The 17,865-nt window shown below is 38.7% G+C and overlaps 1 protein-coding gene across 1 annotated transcript; it reads left to right on the top strand.

The window, feature by feature from the left end:
* The first annotated feature begins 5,660 nt into the window (after window positions 1–5,660).
* Window positions 5,661–17,531, top strand: LOC146461988 (MAM and LDL-receptor class A domain-containing protein 1-like). The gene is made up of 12 exons (XM_085086131.1): window positions 5,661–5,785; window positions 6,275–6,406; window positions 7,120–7,352; window positions 8,488–8,596; window positions 9,105–9,236; window positions 10,760–10,992; window positions 12,134–12,242; window positions 13,090–13,178; window positions 13,640–13,737; window positions 14,470–14,714; window positions 15,906–16,013; window positions 17,199–17,531. The coding sequence occupies exons 1-12, from the start codon at window positions 5,719–5,721 to the stop codon at window positions 17,435–17,437; spliced, it is 1,794 nt and encodes a 597-aa protein (XP_084942257.1). The 5' UTR covers window positions 5,661–5,718; the 3' UTR covers window positions 17,438–17,531.
* The last annotated feature ends 334 nt before the right edge of the window (window positions 17,532–17,865 follow it).

The raw sequence follows: 17,865 nt of genomic DNA, 5'->3' as shown, positions 1-17,865 counted from the left end.
TGTCACGTGATCGTTTACATCACGTGATCGTTTTTGTGAAAAAAGCAAAGATTTGACAGGTAGGCGACGATTTTAAGAGAAAACATCAAACAAAAACGCGTTTCTAATAAAGATTAAATATCTCCATCGCTTCACGTTTGGAATGATCGTCCATTGTTCTCCAAAAAAAAATTGTCAGCACAAAGGTCATTTTTTAGTCCACAATTCAACCTTTGATTGTTAATTTCTCCAATTTAAAAAAAAGGACAGTCATTCCAAACGTAGAAAGTTAAATATTTAAAATTTGCTTCGGAAACACTAATTCAGTCATCTATATAAAGAAAATTCGCCGCCATATCGCCGATTTACGTAATTTTCATTTTTTGGTCACGTGATGTGTCACGTGATCAAAATTATACGTTAAGGCAAAAGAAAACATCAAGTTTAATATTCAGGGAAAATTTCATCCTGTTCTAGGCAGACAAACCGAAGATATAGGGGATCATTCATAATTTCTGAACACCCTTCAAACCCAGGCCTTAAACTACTTGAGAAGAAGAAACGACTAGCCATGGGGAAATTTGCGATATAAACTGATATGGTTTCAGTTCTTTCGTTATTGATTGACTTTCTGAACAAATTCATGAAAAAAAAAGTATCTGTCCCTTCTTCCCGTGTGAAACGGAACATCGAGAAAAGAACTTAAGGATAGGGGGCGTCTCTCTATCTGGCACAGATGTTGATCTGAGAGAAAGAGTCACTAAATAGACACAGTTAAAAATATATGTTTCATGCACTTGCATTTATTTGAACAGACGTGTATCGTCTCCAAAGGAGACGATTTTAAGTCTACCTTATTGAGTGCTCCAAATTCGTAAGCTGTCTGCGTAATAGTTTACCCGAAGTGCTATGCACGTAAACGTCGGTACAAAAACACGCCAACAGCATTAAATTAAACCACAAATAATGGGTTTCCAACTGAACATTGTTTGTAAACAAAGACAACAATTTCAAATTGATTCGGGTCATTTTCAAGGTACAAGAAAGTAACTGAGAAAACAATCTTAAATCCAGCAAGGAAGGAAATAAAAAACATGGAGAAAAAGTAAATGATGTTATTGTCATGGCAGCCAGCTTTTGGCAGGCAGGTCAGTTTTCAGAAAATGGAAAATTCGTCTTTTAAAATGAAGAAAAATTACTTTTCTTATTGTAACTTTTGTGTTTTTAGGTCATATTAGTGTTCCTTTATTGGTTTTGATTAGTTTTCGCTTAATTTCGGCGCTAATTCCTGAAGTTTTGGGGAAATTCACAAATCCAAGATGGCGGATTTAAGTTTAGCAGCCATTTGGCAATTATGACGTAATTACCACGTCTTCTGAAACATCTTTGGACGTACTATCTATCCTTCAAGCCTCAAAGCTTATATACAGTTGCGAAAGTTATGGAGGGGGGACGGAATTCCCCGCGCCCCACCTGTTGACTCCTGGTACGAAAAGAGAAGAAATAAATACATAAAGCCCGGTCTAGTTATGGTTAATAAAAATTTGGCTGCGTGAAGTTCAGGTTTATTTGAAAGTAGGGGACAAAAAGCGACATCGTGAAAAATGGAAAATCTGAACATTAGATGAGAAAATTTTTGTCAAGACAGATCAGGGCAGTAATTCAACGATCCTTTAATATCAGGTCCGAAGAAGACGGTTTACAACAATTATAAACGTTATTTCGAAACATTCTTATTTTCTAATCCACTTCTCAGACTCATTAATAATCAAAAGTCAAAGACAAAGGAAATCATGCACCGTGACGTGTTTGGATATCTAATGAAAAACTCCTCGTTTTTGCATCCTTAATTTCTCCTTCAAAATCAGTTTGTTTGAGAAGTTATATCAAACACTCATTACAGTGTTTCATCACAATATCAAACACCTCGAAGTTCGTCAAAAATACTCTGCTACGCGTCGTATTTTCAACTCTCTTCTCGGTATTCATGATTTGATATGTGATGAAACACTGTGTCTCGTGTTTGATATATTCAATATATCCGTATTTCTTGCCACTGGTATATTTAAGATGTTTTTTTAAAGGTCGAACAATGTTTATCTCTCAGTATGTGTTTATGTTACCTTTGAAGAAGGGTGACTAGTACTTTCGCCATGAGGCAACTTTCAGTTTCTCATGTAAACAATTCTGAGCGCTTTATAAGGAGATGTATGAAAAGTTGGCTCGCCTAACCCAATTGTTTTCAGTGGAGTTGGTAGCAGAGATAGATAGATAGTTTTATTAAGATAAATCATTGCAGCCTCTGGGCTGGCAGAATCACGATTTACACTACGCCATAAAAGGAGGATACTAAAAAATACTAAAATCTGTACATCTAAAAGGCCTAAAAATTATGTAATAAAAAAAACCGAATTACTAAGAATAATTAGGATTAAAATGACAAAAGTTTCAACACACTTTAAAGTTTTTTCTACTTTTGTCGCACATAGCACAAATATCATATTCAAGACTGGACACAATTTCGCGACCGCGCAGTAGGAAGTTTTTAAGCATCCTCACACTTTATTAAAAGTTGGTTCAAATTTAGAACCAACTTTTACGGCGTATTCAACCAAGACCACGGGACAGTGTTCGTTTGAATGCATGTCGCAGCGATTTAGGATTGTATCTACCACCTTAAAGTTAGAACCACTTTGTAGAGCATATTAAACTGTTACAGCAGTTTCAGCGTCTAACCAAGGCATCAGCTCTGCTTTAGTCAATTCACGGTAACACACTGGTTTTGTCGTTCAATTAAGCCCTTTGCTGTATCACAAGTTGACTTTACAGTTCATTTCGTAGAATCTCTGACTTCTCTGAACTTCTCGCCTGGCTTTTATGTTGGCTGGAGTATAATTGACAACTCACTGTCAAACACTCGTCAACTGAATGTAGGCTAACGTAACGTAAAGCCCCGTTTAAACGGTTTCAACATTTGGTTCAACATGCGTTCAACACAGTTGTTGAACCAAATGTCGGGGGCGTTTGAACAGGTCGTTGAACATTGTTGAAGGCATAAAAAATGTTGAAAGCTTGTTGAAAGCGTGTTGAATCAAATTTAAATCGGTTTAAACTTTCATTTAACATCCATACAACATTTTATTTGTTCTCGAAAATGTTGGATGGTGTTGAAGCCGTTTGAACACACCGTTCAACATTTGCCCAACACTAATTTGCCCAACATTCGTTCAACTTTTGTCGAACGAAGAAACCGTTTAAACAGGCCTTAAGTCTTTGAAGGATTTCAGTGGTAACGGAATTTGAAATATATTTATATTCCTTCCCTTTATTTGACAAGAGATCTGTTCTTTTCTTTTAGAATTTTCTTAATTTTCTTCAGAACATCCAACCAAACTAAGGTAACGGGAGAAATATAAAAATTACAATGAATATTTCTATGGATAAATATTATACGTTAACAACCGGAAGTATGTAAAATATTAAGTTGAAAGTTACTAGCACTATCAAGCCTAATGGCTATAAAACAACAACTTTCCAAGAAGAAAGGCGGTACTACAAGTCCACGCCTATTTCCATAAATTACAGAATACTTATTTACAAGTTTCAGTACCTTAAGTAAAAATACAGTACGCGGTTTTAGAACAAAAACTATTTACACTAACAGACACCTTCAGATGAAAAAACTCTCCGATTATCATCATTATTATTCAAACAAATTCGGTTAAAAGTAACTCTTATGGTATAAATTCGGGAAAAAAACAAAGTGGAATTTTACTGAAAACGACAAAAAATAAGGAGAATAACAATTTCCAGACAAATACCAGCGAAAGGTTAGGGTGGGGGTAAACGTGAATTTGAATGGAATTTTAAGAGGTTTAAAGAAAGGATAAAAGAAAAAAAATTATTTTTGGAACACCAACAGACAGTTGCCCCCAACCCAAGAGCACACAAGGTTGGTAGGTGACTGTTTGGGTGTCCATATATATTAATTTTTAACTTCAAATTCTAATTTTTAAACGACATCAAATCTTACCTATTTCTTATTTCTCCAAATTTTACTACTCTTTTGAGAAAAACTATCTCCTCCCAAATATATCTAAAAATCATCAAAAAATTTACAAAACACCCCAAAACATTGATTTGTGTTTTGAGCTAAGAGTTTTTGCATTGCTTGAAAAGCGAACGAGATATTTCCATTAGACCGATTTTAAGCGGCGTGAAAACGGCTTTCAGGTGTAGCCCCGCTTAAACTTGAGGTCAAAAATAGTAAAATGAGGCATGATTTAATGTAAACAATCCATTGTTATCTGCCGAAAACCAATTTCAAGAACGCTTGAGTGAAAGATTAGCTTAGTCTTAAACAAAACATTTGCATAACACTAAAAACAAAAGTAGAAGTCTAAACCATTGTAAAGAGTTTTGTTTCCAGACGCCTGAGAAATCAGACTACTGTAACTGTCTGCTCAGGTGTGGAACCTGATAATTGAAACAATTGCACCGACAACAGAGAAAGTAGACTAAATATTAAAGGCAAAAAAGCTGAACTATCTCAGGGGATGTGTTTTCTGGGATGACAATTTCAAGTAGGTAAAATGATACACCGTCGTGGTTATCGGGTAGAAGCAATTATCCGACCTGTGAAATGTTTTAACGGGTTAAACAAAAATCAATGCCGCAAAAAATGTCTGCTGTTTACAGCCCGGTGTGTAGGCCCAAATAATTCAATAAAGGTTGTCTGATGAAGCGGAGGTTCTCCGCTCCTCTGGAGTAGAGGAGAGAAATATGGACGGAGGGGTTAGATATCTGTGTATATATTTTTTTATTTTCACATTTATCATTTTTGGCATTGCAAAAAAATAACTTTGGGAGAAATTCTTTGTCATCAATTCTGTGTCAATTGGATCTGAACTTAGCTAAAACTAAAAAAAAAACATAAACGTACAAAGTCGCTGCGTCTTCATGAAATTAGTGTTGTTATAAATTTTTATGTCAGTATAAATTTTATTATAAAACAAATTCTACGAATACTGAGGAAAGAAGGCTTTGGATTTGGACGAAAACATGGTTATCAACAATATGCTTCTGTTTTAAAGTAAATTGCGAATTTTAAAATGACGACGGCCCATCAAGGAAAAGTCCATTTAAGAGGCAGTGATGACATTTGTCTTACTTAATGAGAATGCCAAAAAACGTATGCAGTGATAAAATAAGTTTATTCGTTCATTCAAACTTTATTTACACACGGTTAAAAAATTCATCAGGTCGATACAATATAACTATAATATAAACTATTAACGTTAAATTGTATAAAACTATAAAAATTCTAATCTTAAACGAAAATACTAAAACCTAAAGAAGACTTGACCAACTTTCCGTGAATACCGTGTCTTGACTTATCTTAACAATAGCTGCCCCCCCCCCCCCCCCATCTCCCCAACCCCTCCCCACGGCTCTTCCCTCCCCAACGCCACCAACACCCTAACCCTTCAGTTTAATTTCCTACTAAATTTTTGGGTGAATCAGTCGGAGCATCTGTTCCAATAAACTAACTTAACAGGTTAAGGGTACCATTAATATCATTAAAGAAATTTCAAAGGCGTTCAAGCTGTAGAGACAAACTAAACACACATTATTAGCGATGAAAGGAATGGTGATGGGCATGATTGGTACAAATATATCCACCGCTTCGATTCGTTTCATTTCCAGTAGGACTCGAGGATCACAATCCCGCAAAAAGTCATGAAGTCGGTAATTTTTCTTGTCGTCCTGGCGTTGGCGCTTTCCCGCTCTGATGGTTCAAGTTCGGGTGGGTATTCCTCATTTCATTTTTAAAATAGATAAAACGTTCCGGTTTTTTTTTTAAAGGTAGGAATTTAAATTATGTTATGTTTTGTAATAAAATCAGCGGGCCCAGTTGTTCAAAGAGCGGCCGAACTTTATCCAGCAGATAAGTGACTATCCAACGAATAAAATGTATTGGTTAGAGTAAATTTTATCCACTGGATAGCCGGATTTATCCAGTGGATAGATCAGAGAGTTATCCGCTCTCTGAACAACCGGGGCCAGGAGAAACGATTTGAACCAGCAGAAAAATACCACAACAACTTGGTTTTGTCTTCCTGGGATATTACTTAAAATTAATTTTTGAGCATATAATTCGAGACAGGTTTTACCAGCTAAGTTGTGACAAAATGAATACTGAGTCAGTGTTAGGTTCTACAAGTAAATGCGTAAAAAACATATTAAGAATTGTAGTCGTTAAAACCATCATGAATTTCTATGTAACGTTTTTCAGATCCATCGTGTGATTTCGAGAAGGACATGTGTAGTTGGCAACAGTCTAAATCGGACAACTTTGACTGGACACGACGATCAGGTCGTACTCCCTCCTCCAACACAGGACCATCAAGTGGACACGGAGGAAGAGGTGGGTCTAAGATACTCTGTTCAGGGTAGCTTACGATACCCAGATTGCGATACTCTGTTCACATACCCAGATAACGATACCCTGTTCATATACCCAGATTACTATACCCTGTCGATATACCCAATTTAAGATTTAATTTGTGGCTTTAAAAAATTAAATTTAGTGGCAGACTTGCAATGGACTACATAAATGTAACGCAAAGCTTTTAAATGTTCCACACCTATCCTAAAAAATAACTCGCATCCATGGCCTAAATGAAACAGCGAATAACTCATTAAGCCCAGTTCTAACCTGAAGTCACTCATTTACTGCATGGGTAAGCCAGAGAAAAATTGACAATACCAAGACAATTCTATTTATTTTCCGTCCTCATTCAACCTTTGGATATCTAACTTCCTGCACTCCCCCCACCCCTCACCAGCCGCAGTGGTACAAGGATATCAAGGAACCTTAAAACGTCCTTTCCCCAGCCGCTACGAGGAGGAGGTTCAGCGCGACCATTTATCTTTTTTTCTGCGTCTCCACCTTGGCCAATTCAAGGCTAGACCTGCCGGAGATCCTTCGACCAGGCAGCAAAGCTGTTGTGGTCATCTGACATGAGCAAAGCTCACCAGCATGGCAAGGTGTTGGCCCAGGGTGGTTTAACCAACAATTTCCAAAATTTCTACTTGTTATTAAAAAAAAATATCAGTTAACGTTTTACCTCTTTGCAGGGTATTATCTTTACATTGAGACGTCCTCCCCTCGTGTCTCGGGTGACAAGGCCATCATAACCTTTAAGGGGGCGAACAGCAAACCTGTATGCCTTTCATTTTATTATCACATGTACGGAGCGACCGTTGGCAAACTCAACATTCGCAGCGGAGGTAAAATCATTTGGACCAGATTTGGCAACCAGGGAAATGCATGGAAGAAGGCCGAGGTTTCAATCACGAGCGATATTAATGTGAGTGTAGAGGAGATTGAATTACTGTTTCTGTAGTACAGATACAGTCGGTCTAGTTTATGTTGGCAAATGTAATACATCAAACGTTTCATTCTTTTAAAGGTCAATTCAGTTTGTTCAAAACTTAGCGTCTACCTCCTTGCAAGCCATCTACGAATATGCTTCTAAACCATTACTTCCATACTCATCTGTGAGATAGCATTTGAAACTGTGATTATTAAAACTGCTAAAGACAGTTTTAGTTTTGATTACGTTTATTGTTTTCCAATCACGTAGAAAAAGTCCAAAAGCTGATATCATTAGGGGTGTGACTGGTATGCTGAAATCCCTGGGGGACTCTGATATTGAAGGGCTGGGGAAACTTGTCAGAAATTTTGACTTAAACCCCTAAAGGAGACCAGTCTGGGCGTGGCCCAAGCTTTTTTAACCTCTAAAAGAGACCATTTTACGACACATACAAATAAAAAAAATACAGTAACTTTTGCGTGCAACCCTAAACGAGATCTTCACGGCTAAATATAAAGGCGTCTTGCCCAGAACACCCTAAGTGAGACCAAAATCGGAAATTTACACCCCTAAGCGAGACGACGAGCATCCCCGCCCCTTTTAAACCCCCTTCCCCCCCTCCCCCCTCCCAAAGGCGCAATTTCTTTCATGAGTTAAAGTTTATGTTAACTTTTGTGTTTTGTAATATTAACAATTGTGTTCTGGAGTTTGTTTTGTAGTCAGAAACACGTTTCAATGTAGTAAATCATTAATATGCTAAAATTGGAAGTTTTCCAGAAGGAAGTTAGTTGTGATGTCAGTCCATGCGCAAATTAAGTGGTAAAGACCATGAGGGGAGTATATTTGGGAAGGTGGAAACTGGCTTTACCAGTTGAAACGATTCTTTGAGAGCTAGAAATCCGAAATAAGCAACTGAAATGAGTAATCATTTCAAAGGCCTTTAAACCGTTTGACGGCAAATTAATAATAATTGGTTTTCATGTCAGTTGACGGTAAAATTGCCTTTTTTACTGTTGAAGGTTAAATTTGTTGGCTGTTTCACGGCTGACGGTAAACCTCATTAAGAACCTGTAGTAGTAGTAGTGTTAAATGCTCTAATCCCTTTTCAATTCTGTTCCTACAACTTAAGATTGAAGGAATCAGTGGTTCATCATATACAGGAGATATTGCTATAGATGACATATCAGTTGCAGATGGATATTGTGGTGGAGTACAGCCTCCCACCCCTGGCCCAACAGGTTTGCAACGTCAAACTCTCAAAAAAACAATAATCTATAAGTAAACTCAACGAAAAGGTATTGAACGGAATCGCTTAAGCTTATTTCGTCCGAATGGTTAAGGTAGATGTGACCCCAAAAAAGTAAAATAATAAAATCGCCGAGCCCCAGTTGTTCAAAGAGCGGCCGAACTTTATCCAGCAGATGAGTCACTATCCAACGGATAAAATTTATTGGTTGGAGTACATTTTATCCACTGGATAGATCAGAGAGTTATCCGCTCTTTGAACAACCGGGGCGAGGAGAAACGATTTGAACCAGCAAAAAAATACCACAACAGCTTGGTTTTGTCTTCCTGTACTTAATTAATTTTTGAGCACATATATAATTCGAGAGGGGTTTCACCAGCTAAGTTGTGACAAAATGAATACTGAGGCAGTGTTAGGTTCTACAAGTCAACGTTTCAAAAAAAAAAAATTAAGATTTTAGTCCTTAAAACCATCATGAATTTCTATGAAACGTTTTTCAGATCCATCGTGTGATTTCGAGAAGAACATGTGCAATTGGCAACAGTCCAAATCGGACAACTTTGACTGGATCCGACGATCAGGTCATACTTCCTCCTCCAACACAGGACCATCAAGTGGACACGGAGGAAAAGGTGGGTTTAAGATACCCTGTTTAGGGTAGCTTACGATACCGAGCTGATTATGATACCCCTGCTCGTTTACCCAGATTACGATATTCTGCTCAAATACCCAGATTACGATACTCTGTTCACATACCCAGATAACGATACCCTGTTCATGTACCCCGATTACTATACCATGTCGCTATACCCAATTTAAGTTTTTAACATTTAAAGCAATATATCAACTTGCAATGTCCTTTATCTGCGATTTAGTTCAATTAAAGGAGAAATGTAAATACCACCTTCGTTCTTCTGAAGAACTACTATTGTAGGTACAGGAAAAACGAAGAAAACTCTGGGAGACAGACCATTCCAAATAGCTGCCCCTGCATTGTGGAACAGTCTGCCTCCAAGTGTCAGGGACATCGATAACGTTTTGGTTTTCAAACAAACAGGAAAGACTTATTTATTTAGGAAGGCTTTTGCCTGTTATAGTTAAATTGACTACTTTTTAGATTATAAATTTTAGGTATTCCTGACTATATTTTATTGTAATTATTATTGGTTGTTATAGTTGTACGGCGCATTTGATCAGGGGTACCCAACGACAATTTTCTCTCAGATCCTTTGAAACGCTATTTTAGGCTATCTGGAGTGCCTTTAAAGCTCTGTAGGTTCATTTTAGGCTGCCCTATAATATTTTTATCTGTTCGGTCATTCTAGGAGAACTTGAGTCTTTTCGAAACTACTAGGGCATTTTTGTCCATTTCCCGAAAACCTTAGGTCTTATTTCCTTTCCGAAAATCTTAGCTGACCTTTTTTCGGTACTCGAAACAACATTTTTGTCAATCCGAAAACACTAGGCCTTAAATTTCCCATATCACGAAAGTTCGAAGTGAAAATTCCCTTCAGAAAATTGTAGCCGATCAAGGGCCTTCCGAACAGATAATTTACCGAGATGATCCGTTGGGTGCCCCTGATTTGATCACATTCAGATGTTAATTTGCGACTAAAAAGTAATAAATTATCATTATTATTTTATTATTTTAATTTGTGGCTTTAAAAAATTAAATTTAGGGGCAGACTTGCAATGGACTAAATAAATGTAACGAAAAGCGTTTAAATGAGCTACACCTATCCTAAGAAATAACTTGCATTCGTGGCGTAAATGAAACAGCAAATAACTTTTTAAGCGCAGTTCTAACCTGAAGTCACTCATTCAGTGCATGAGTAAGCCAGAAAAATTGACAATACCAAGACAATTCTATTGATTTTCGGTCCTCATTCAACCTTTGGATATCTAACTTCCTGCACTCCCCCACCCCTCACCAGCCGCAGTGGTACAAGGATATCAAGAAACCGTAAAACTTCTTTTCCTCAGTCGTTACAAGGAGGAGGTTCAGCGCGACCATTTATCTTTTTTACCTCCGTCTCCACCTTGGCCAATTCAAGGCTCACCAGCATGGCAAGGTGTTGGCCCAGGGTGGTTTAACCTACAGTTTCCAAAATTTCCACTTGTTATTGAAAAAATTTAACGTTTTACCTCTTTGCAGGATATTATCTTTACATTGAGACGTCCTCCCCTCGTGTCTCAGGTGACAAGGCCATCATAACTTTTAAGGGCGCGAACAGCAAACCTGTATGCCTTTCATTTTATTATCACATGTACGGAGCGACTGTTGGCAAACTCAACATTCGTAGTGGAGGTAAAATCATTTGGACCAGATTTGGCAACCAGGGAAATGCATGGAAGAAGGCCGAGGTTTCAATCACGAGCGATATTAATGTGAGTGTAGAGGAGATTGAATTACAGTTTCTGTAGTACAGATACAGTCGGTCTAGTTTATGTTGGCAAATGTAATACATCAAACGTTTCATTCTTTTAAAGGTCAATTCAGTTTGTTCAAAACTTGGCGTCTACCTCCTTGGAAGCCATCTACGAATATACTTCTAAACCATTACTTCCACGCTCATCTATGAGAAAGCATTTGAAACTGTGATTATTAAAACTGCTAAAGACAGTTTTAGTTTTGATTACGTTTATTGTTTTCCAATCACGTAGAAAAAGTCCAAAAGCTGATTTCATTAGGGGTGTGACTGGTATGCTGAAATCCCTGGGGGACTCTCATATTGAAGGGGTGGGGATGCTTGTCGGAAATTTTGACTTAAATCCCCAAAGGAGACCAGTCTGGGCGTGGCCCAAGCTTTTTTAACCCCTAAAAAAGAGACCATTTTACGACACATACAAATTAAAAAATACATTAATTTTTTGCGTGCAACCTAAAACGAGATCTTCACGGCTAAATATAATGGCGTTTTGCCCAGCACACCCTTAGTGAGACCAAGATCGGAAATTTACACCCCTAAGCGAGACGACGAGCATCCCCGCCCCTTTCATAACCCCCTCCCTCCCCCCCCCCCCCCCCTTCAAAGGCGCAACTTCTTCCATGAGTTAAAGTTTATATAAACTTTTGTGTTTTGTAATATTAACAATTGTGTTCTGGAGTTTGTTTTGTAGTCAGAAACACGTTTCAATGTAGTAAATCATTAATATGCTAAAATTGGAAGTTTTCCAGAAGGAGGTTAGTTGTGATGTCAGTCCATGCGCAAATTAAGTGGTAAAGACCATGAGGGGAGTATATTTGGGAAGGTGGAAACTGGTTTCACCAGTTGGAACGATTCTTTGAGAGCCCGAAACCCGAAATGAGCAACTGAAATGAGTAATCATTTCAAAGGCCTTAAAACCGTTTGACGGCAAATTAATAATAACTGGTTATCTTGACAGTTGACGGTAAAATTACCTTTTTTACTTTTGGCGGTTAAGTTTTAGGCTGTTTCACGGCTGACGGTAAACCTCATTGAGACACTTTAGTAGTAGTAGTGTTAAATGCTCTAATCACTTTTCAATTCTGTCCCTACAACTTAAGATTGAAGGAATCAGTGGTTCATCATATACAGGAGATATTGCTATAGATGACATATCAGTGGCTGATGGATATTGTGGTGGAGTAGTGCCTCCCACCCCTGGCCCAACAGGTTTGCAACGTCAAACTGTCAAAAAATTAATAATCTATAAGTAAACGCAACGAAAAGGTATTGAGCGGAATCGCTTAAGCTTTTTTCGTCCGAATTGTTAAGGTAGGTGTGACCCCAAAAAAATCTGTATAGCAACGCGTAACGCGCAGCAAAATGTTTACTCTCTGCGCATGTTGGATTAGTTGGCCGCGTTTGATGCACAAAGTCACGACATGTACACAGTCGAATAAATGTAGCGGAACCAGTTACCCCAGGGACATGTTCCTGCCATTTGCCCATACAACATGTTCCCTCTTGTGGGCTCACCTTTAAGCCCTTGATCGTTCCACGCCTGAAGGAAACAGAAGAAACATGTGCATAGACCGCAGGTCACAATAATGACTAATGTTACCAACGTTGACAAAAAAGCTTGAAAACTTTAACTCAAAATCCTGAAATTTAACGAGGTTTCACGGCTCAAGGTACTCGCACGACTCCTCTGGGATAATTGTCGCTGTTCTTATTCTGACCAGTCAGTAAAAACAGATACACAGCACACCAGTTTCAAAAGAATGCAGTTTTACTTATCCCCATTAGCGTCAGAATATTCCTCAAGGAACACACTGTTTCTCATTCTGAGTAGACTGTGTTCTTTTTGTTATCATCGCAGAATTTTCTGTTTACTCCATATACAGATGTCGATTCCTTCTGTCTATTTCGGAAATGTTCCATAACAATGAAAGGCTTTGGGGGATGTTAGCTCAGTAGAGACTTCTTTGTAGGGGACGATTTTACTGTTGATAAGATCCGCAATCCAAGTTATTCAGACGATAACGAATCATTTAATATGAAATGTATCTCTTAACAGTTCCGCCTGGTCCAGTAAAATGTGGTATCTCCCCCGGATCCCGTGTTATCGGTGGAGTTGACGCAGTCCCAGGAAATTGGCCCTGGCAGGTGAAGAATACTGTTGCTTAAATCAATTTTGTCTAATCCAAAATGGTGCCCCAACGCACGCACTTACATCCTGTGGTTCGTCTTTTGTGAGTGTAAACCCACGTTGGCTAGATGGAAGTTTCCCTCTCTCTGTTGACAGACAGAGTTTTGCTGGTCTCCCAATCAATCTCGTCGGACCCACTTACATCAGACACGAGAGAATAAACATAGGCACGTAATACGTGCAAACAGAGCAGTTCCGTTTCTTCCTTTCTTTCAATTCTGTCGCTTGTGTGTCCGAAGACGCGCACACGCAAAAATATAGATTTGTAATGAAGGTAGCAGTAAAAATTATCATTCTTTGTTTCCCCGCTTTTTCATTTTGTTTTTCATTCAGTTTCTCCCCACATATGAGAATGTTTTTGTTTTCTTTCTGTAGACCCTTATAAATTGATTTACTCTTAATCTGCCTTTTTATTTAGATCGCCCTCCTCAGAGGAACTTCTAAGAGTTTCAGCTGTGGTGGATCTTTAATCGCTCCGGACTGGATAGTCACAGCAGCGCACTGCATTTCATCCCTGTAATTACTAGAGCTTAATTGTTTTTACCAGTTTCGACTGAGTATTTTAATTGTTTCAACCAATTCGAAATATGCCAAAAACCAACCGTGTCTCACACAAACGCGTTTTTCCGTTTCACGCCAGTTACATTCAGATGTGCTTCGAGGTTCGTTTGTGTCTGTTGTGATCGGCCAGAGTAATTATTTTGAGCTCACGTCAACTTCAGTATTGAGTTAAAAAGTACTTATCATTGAATATCAAAGAACAAGTTTTTTCTATCTTGACCCATACTTTTCTTATAAAAGTTCTGGGAAAAAGTTATTAAAATATCAAGAAAATTCACCTTGGGTGATCATATCCTTAATTCTCATGGCTTCAGGGGTTGAATAAACATTGATATTACAAGGAAAAATTTGCTGCTGATGACTGTTAGGGCTTAGAATGTTAGACCATATTCAGGAAGAGTTGCCATTAATTGTTTACTTTAATGTTAGGCACAAGGTTTCCATTGACGCCTGAACTTTTATTTAATTGTTAATTAGTCTTAAAACGTTTCTAAAGCGATACTTATTGATAAATTGTTCTTAGTGAAGAAAAATGTAAAGCCTATTTACCAAGACGATTGTGGTCATGTGATCCATTGGGTTGTGATGTTTAACTATAGCTATAGCTATAACTACTTTATCTTTAACTATAGACAAGACAAATTACATTTGCACATCCTTTAACAACAGCTTTCTTACATCATACAGGCAAGGAAGCTACTACACTATTCGTGTTGGAGAACACAACCGAAATGTACCAGAAGGAACTGAACAGGATATACCGGGAAAGCGAGTTATAAAGCACCCGAGCTACAACCGACCAAGCGCCATTAACAACGATATCGCCTTGATTCAGTTGGCAAGACCAGTGAAGTTTAACGCAAGAGTAGGAACCGTCTGCCTGCCTGCTGTCAACGAAATTGTTCCAACGTCTGCCACATGTTACATAACAGGTATGGAAAGAACAGTGTTCACATAGTAGCGTTATTTGTTTTTTGGGGGGGGTCCCTCGAGAAAACCGCATTAACGGGGGCTCCTCACCTACACGTTTTCTAGCATGCGTAGCAAGCCCTTTCGCAGGTTTTGTGCTCCTTTTCTGTTTGAACGCGCGAAAACTGAGACGAGAGCGAAAAAAAGGAAAAAGGGACAGGGGAGAGGAGTCAGTTTCTATCGTCCCAATAGACGTGCGATCTAAAAGCCAAAAAAGCACAAAAAAAAAAAAAAAGGAAACGCTTGCTACGGAGACTACTCGTTTCCACACTCATGCGATTTCGTTTTAAAAGGTGTTTTTTTTTTTATGCATTTCACTCATCATCTCCACTGGAACGCTTCATTAAAAGTGCTGATAAAAACGGAGGCTTTCAAAAACGGTTTTCAAAGGTGAAGACTTAAAAAAGCCCTTTTTTTTTCGTGTGGTGGGATGAAAAAATACTATTGAAGAAGTACCAGTGTCAGGTGGATGGGTAAAAATTGAGTCATTTGAAAACGCCATGCTTGGATGCAATAAATTCATGTTTATCCAAAAAATAACCTCACGTCATGACAGGTAATAGCGACACAAAAACGCTTATACGAAGGTAGCTGTTCTGCTACTGGTTTTAAGCAAAGTAACAAGGGCACAAGTGTAGACTAAGTATCCTCGGGTCCAGTATCTACCGTCCGGTAAGGTCAGGAATAGATTTTGGCACCACTGTTTGACCGCCCTTGGTAACCGTTCACAAATATGACGGATGTGATCCGATGGCAGCGACGGAAACAGAAGGCCATTTATTAGGCAGAGAACTGAATGAATAGGGATCGAGTTAGGAAAGGAACATAATTTTGGGGCCTATTACAGATCTCCAGTATTAAGGTTTGAGAGACTTGTTTATCCTTAAAAAAACCGCAGACGTTTGGCGACGAGAATTTTATGGGAGCAATCACAAGCAGTTTGGCTAACATGTGTGGCAGTCGCTTCCTTTCCAAGTGAGCACGAGAGGCAAACGATCGCTTCCAGGTAGAAGGCAGAAAAAAAAATGGAGGAGAGGGGAAAGGGGGAGAGCATTTGTTTGTTTGTGTTGTTAACGAGTGTGATACACGATACAACTTCAATGCTGCCGTTGTCGGTTCACATCTGAATTCTCTTTAATCTCGTTCCTCTGTAGGCTGGGGCAAGATCAAACATCCCGGATCATCACACCATATTTTACAGCAGGCTAAGCTTCCTCCAGTCACAAATGCCGTATGCGCCAAGAAGCTGGCTGCGTCTCCAGGTAAAGTGTCAGACGTGAATCAGTGTTGTTCTTTTTACTTAAGCAAATAATTATAATGCTATGGGCGGATCTTGGTTTTCATGCATGTTTAGCCTGAATAGCACGCGTTCGCATGAATGAAAAACTAGCTACAACTAAATAGTGAACAATGGCGACTGAACAAAAGTGACGCTTCTGTTACGGCGAGATTAGAAGTTAATTTTAACCGCCTAAACGTCGAATTTATATCAGAAAAGCCATGCAGACACAAACCTTTTTACAAAGCTAAAAGGTTAAATACTTAACTTTGGAACTAAGAAAAGGATTTAAAGAAAAAAAATTGGAGGTACGTTGCTGTGCCAGAAAGCGCCCAGTCGTGTTTTGAACTTTCCATACATTCCCCTGTATTTTTTCCCACTAACTGGTTTGCTATACAGAGAAATGTATGGAAATGTCACAACGCAACTAGCTGCTTTCCAGCACAGCTACATTCCTCAGTTATTTTCTGTAAAATTCTTTGCCTAGTGCCTAAAGTTTCCAATTCATAATTTTTTCAGAAGCAATGTTTTATAAAATATATTTGAAATCGGATTTCCATACAAACACCGTTATTTCAAGACGTGTTTTCCAACTCGTCAAAATGGCGTCGAAAACCGTGATAAGGCCTATTGGTAAGCTAGCTGTTTCATTACACCGCAACCCTTTCGCTGATGTTATTTTTGAGATAATTAGTGCGGAGAAGAGCCGAACAGCAAGTTTGCGTTAGGAATCTCTACGGAATATTCAGAAAAATACCTGCGAGCGACAGATTGCGAGTATCAATGAGTAGCTTATTGCCAACAAATCGCACTTTACAAATTAAGAGAATTCACGCTGATTGGTTTATGTCAAAAATTGAGAACTTTTGATCGGTATTTTTCTTTGATAATTGACGTGGCCTTAATCAAACAGGTTTCCAGAACTAAATCTCTCGGTACACGTGTTGACGAGACCTTATCTTGGAATGAAGACGCTGACAAACTGTCAAACTTTTGACATTAACGGTTTTGGCTTTGCAAATCACGGTTTTCAAATCAAAGCGAACAACATGGAAAAATATGCCAGAATCAGTTCCCTGCAAAGACCTGCTGTAAACGCCAATATGACGAGATTTCTTGTTGTTGTTGCTGTTGGTTGATGACGGTATTATTGTGTGATTTATCGTAGGTGGATCCAGCCTTAAAATTACCGACCAAATGATCTGCGCAGGCGTCGCAGGAACCATCTTGAGCGGTTGCCATGGCGACAGTGGCGGCCCTTACGTCTGTCAGGCATCTGGCGGAAACTGGGTTCTACAGGGCGCCGTCAGCTGGGGCTCCCCGAGATGCTCTGCGGCTGAGCGATACACGGTGTTTGCACGAGTTGCACAGTTCAGAAACTGGATTAACCAGTATGTCCAAGTATAAACTGGATTAACCAGTATGTCCAAGTGTAAACTGGATCAAATTTTTGTTGAAGATACAAGTAGACTAAACGAATGGGTAAATAAACAGATGGGAGTAAAAAGGTGGTCTTGTGTCTTTAATTATATGACGTAACAGTGTTAAACCTGAAATTCAGTCCACGGGTCACCAAGAGTTTGATTAGTCACTCTCCCTCGTTTGCACTGCAATGCTCGTCCGTTCTCCTTCACGAAAATGCTTGCTGAATTTCTCGCATTTTCACCAAAATATTTGCCTGCCAGGAAAGGGATTAGTTTTTCAGTGTTAGGAAAGTTTGAGATAAACCATCGAGGGACCATCTGTAGGTGAAAAAATGCCTTTTTTGAAATAATACAAGATCTACTGGATAACGTTTTGTCATTTTACAAGGATGCTTGTAGAATGCTTTCTAA

Source organism: Pavona decussata, unplaced genomic scaffold (genome assembly GCF_977016875.1).
Source record: "Pavona decussata unplaced genomic scaffold, jaPavDecu1.1 SCAFFOLD_192, whole genome shotgun sequence".
Taxonomy (NCBI): Eukaryota; Metazoa; Cnidaria; class Anthozoa; order Scleractinia; family Agariciidae; genus Pavona; species Pavona decussata.
This window is presented reverse-complemented; position numbering and strand designations above follow the sequence as displayed.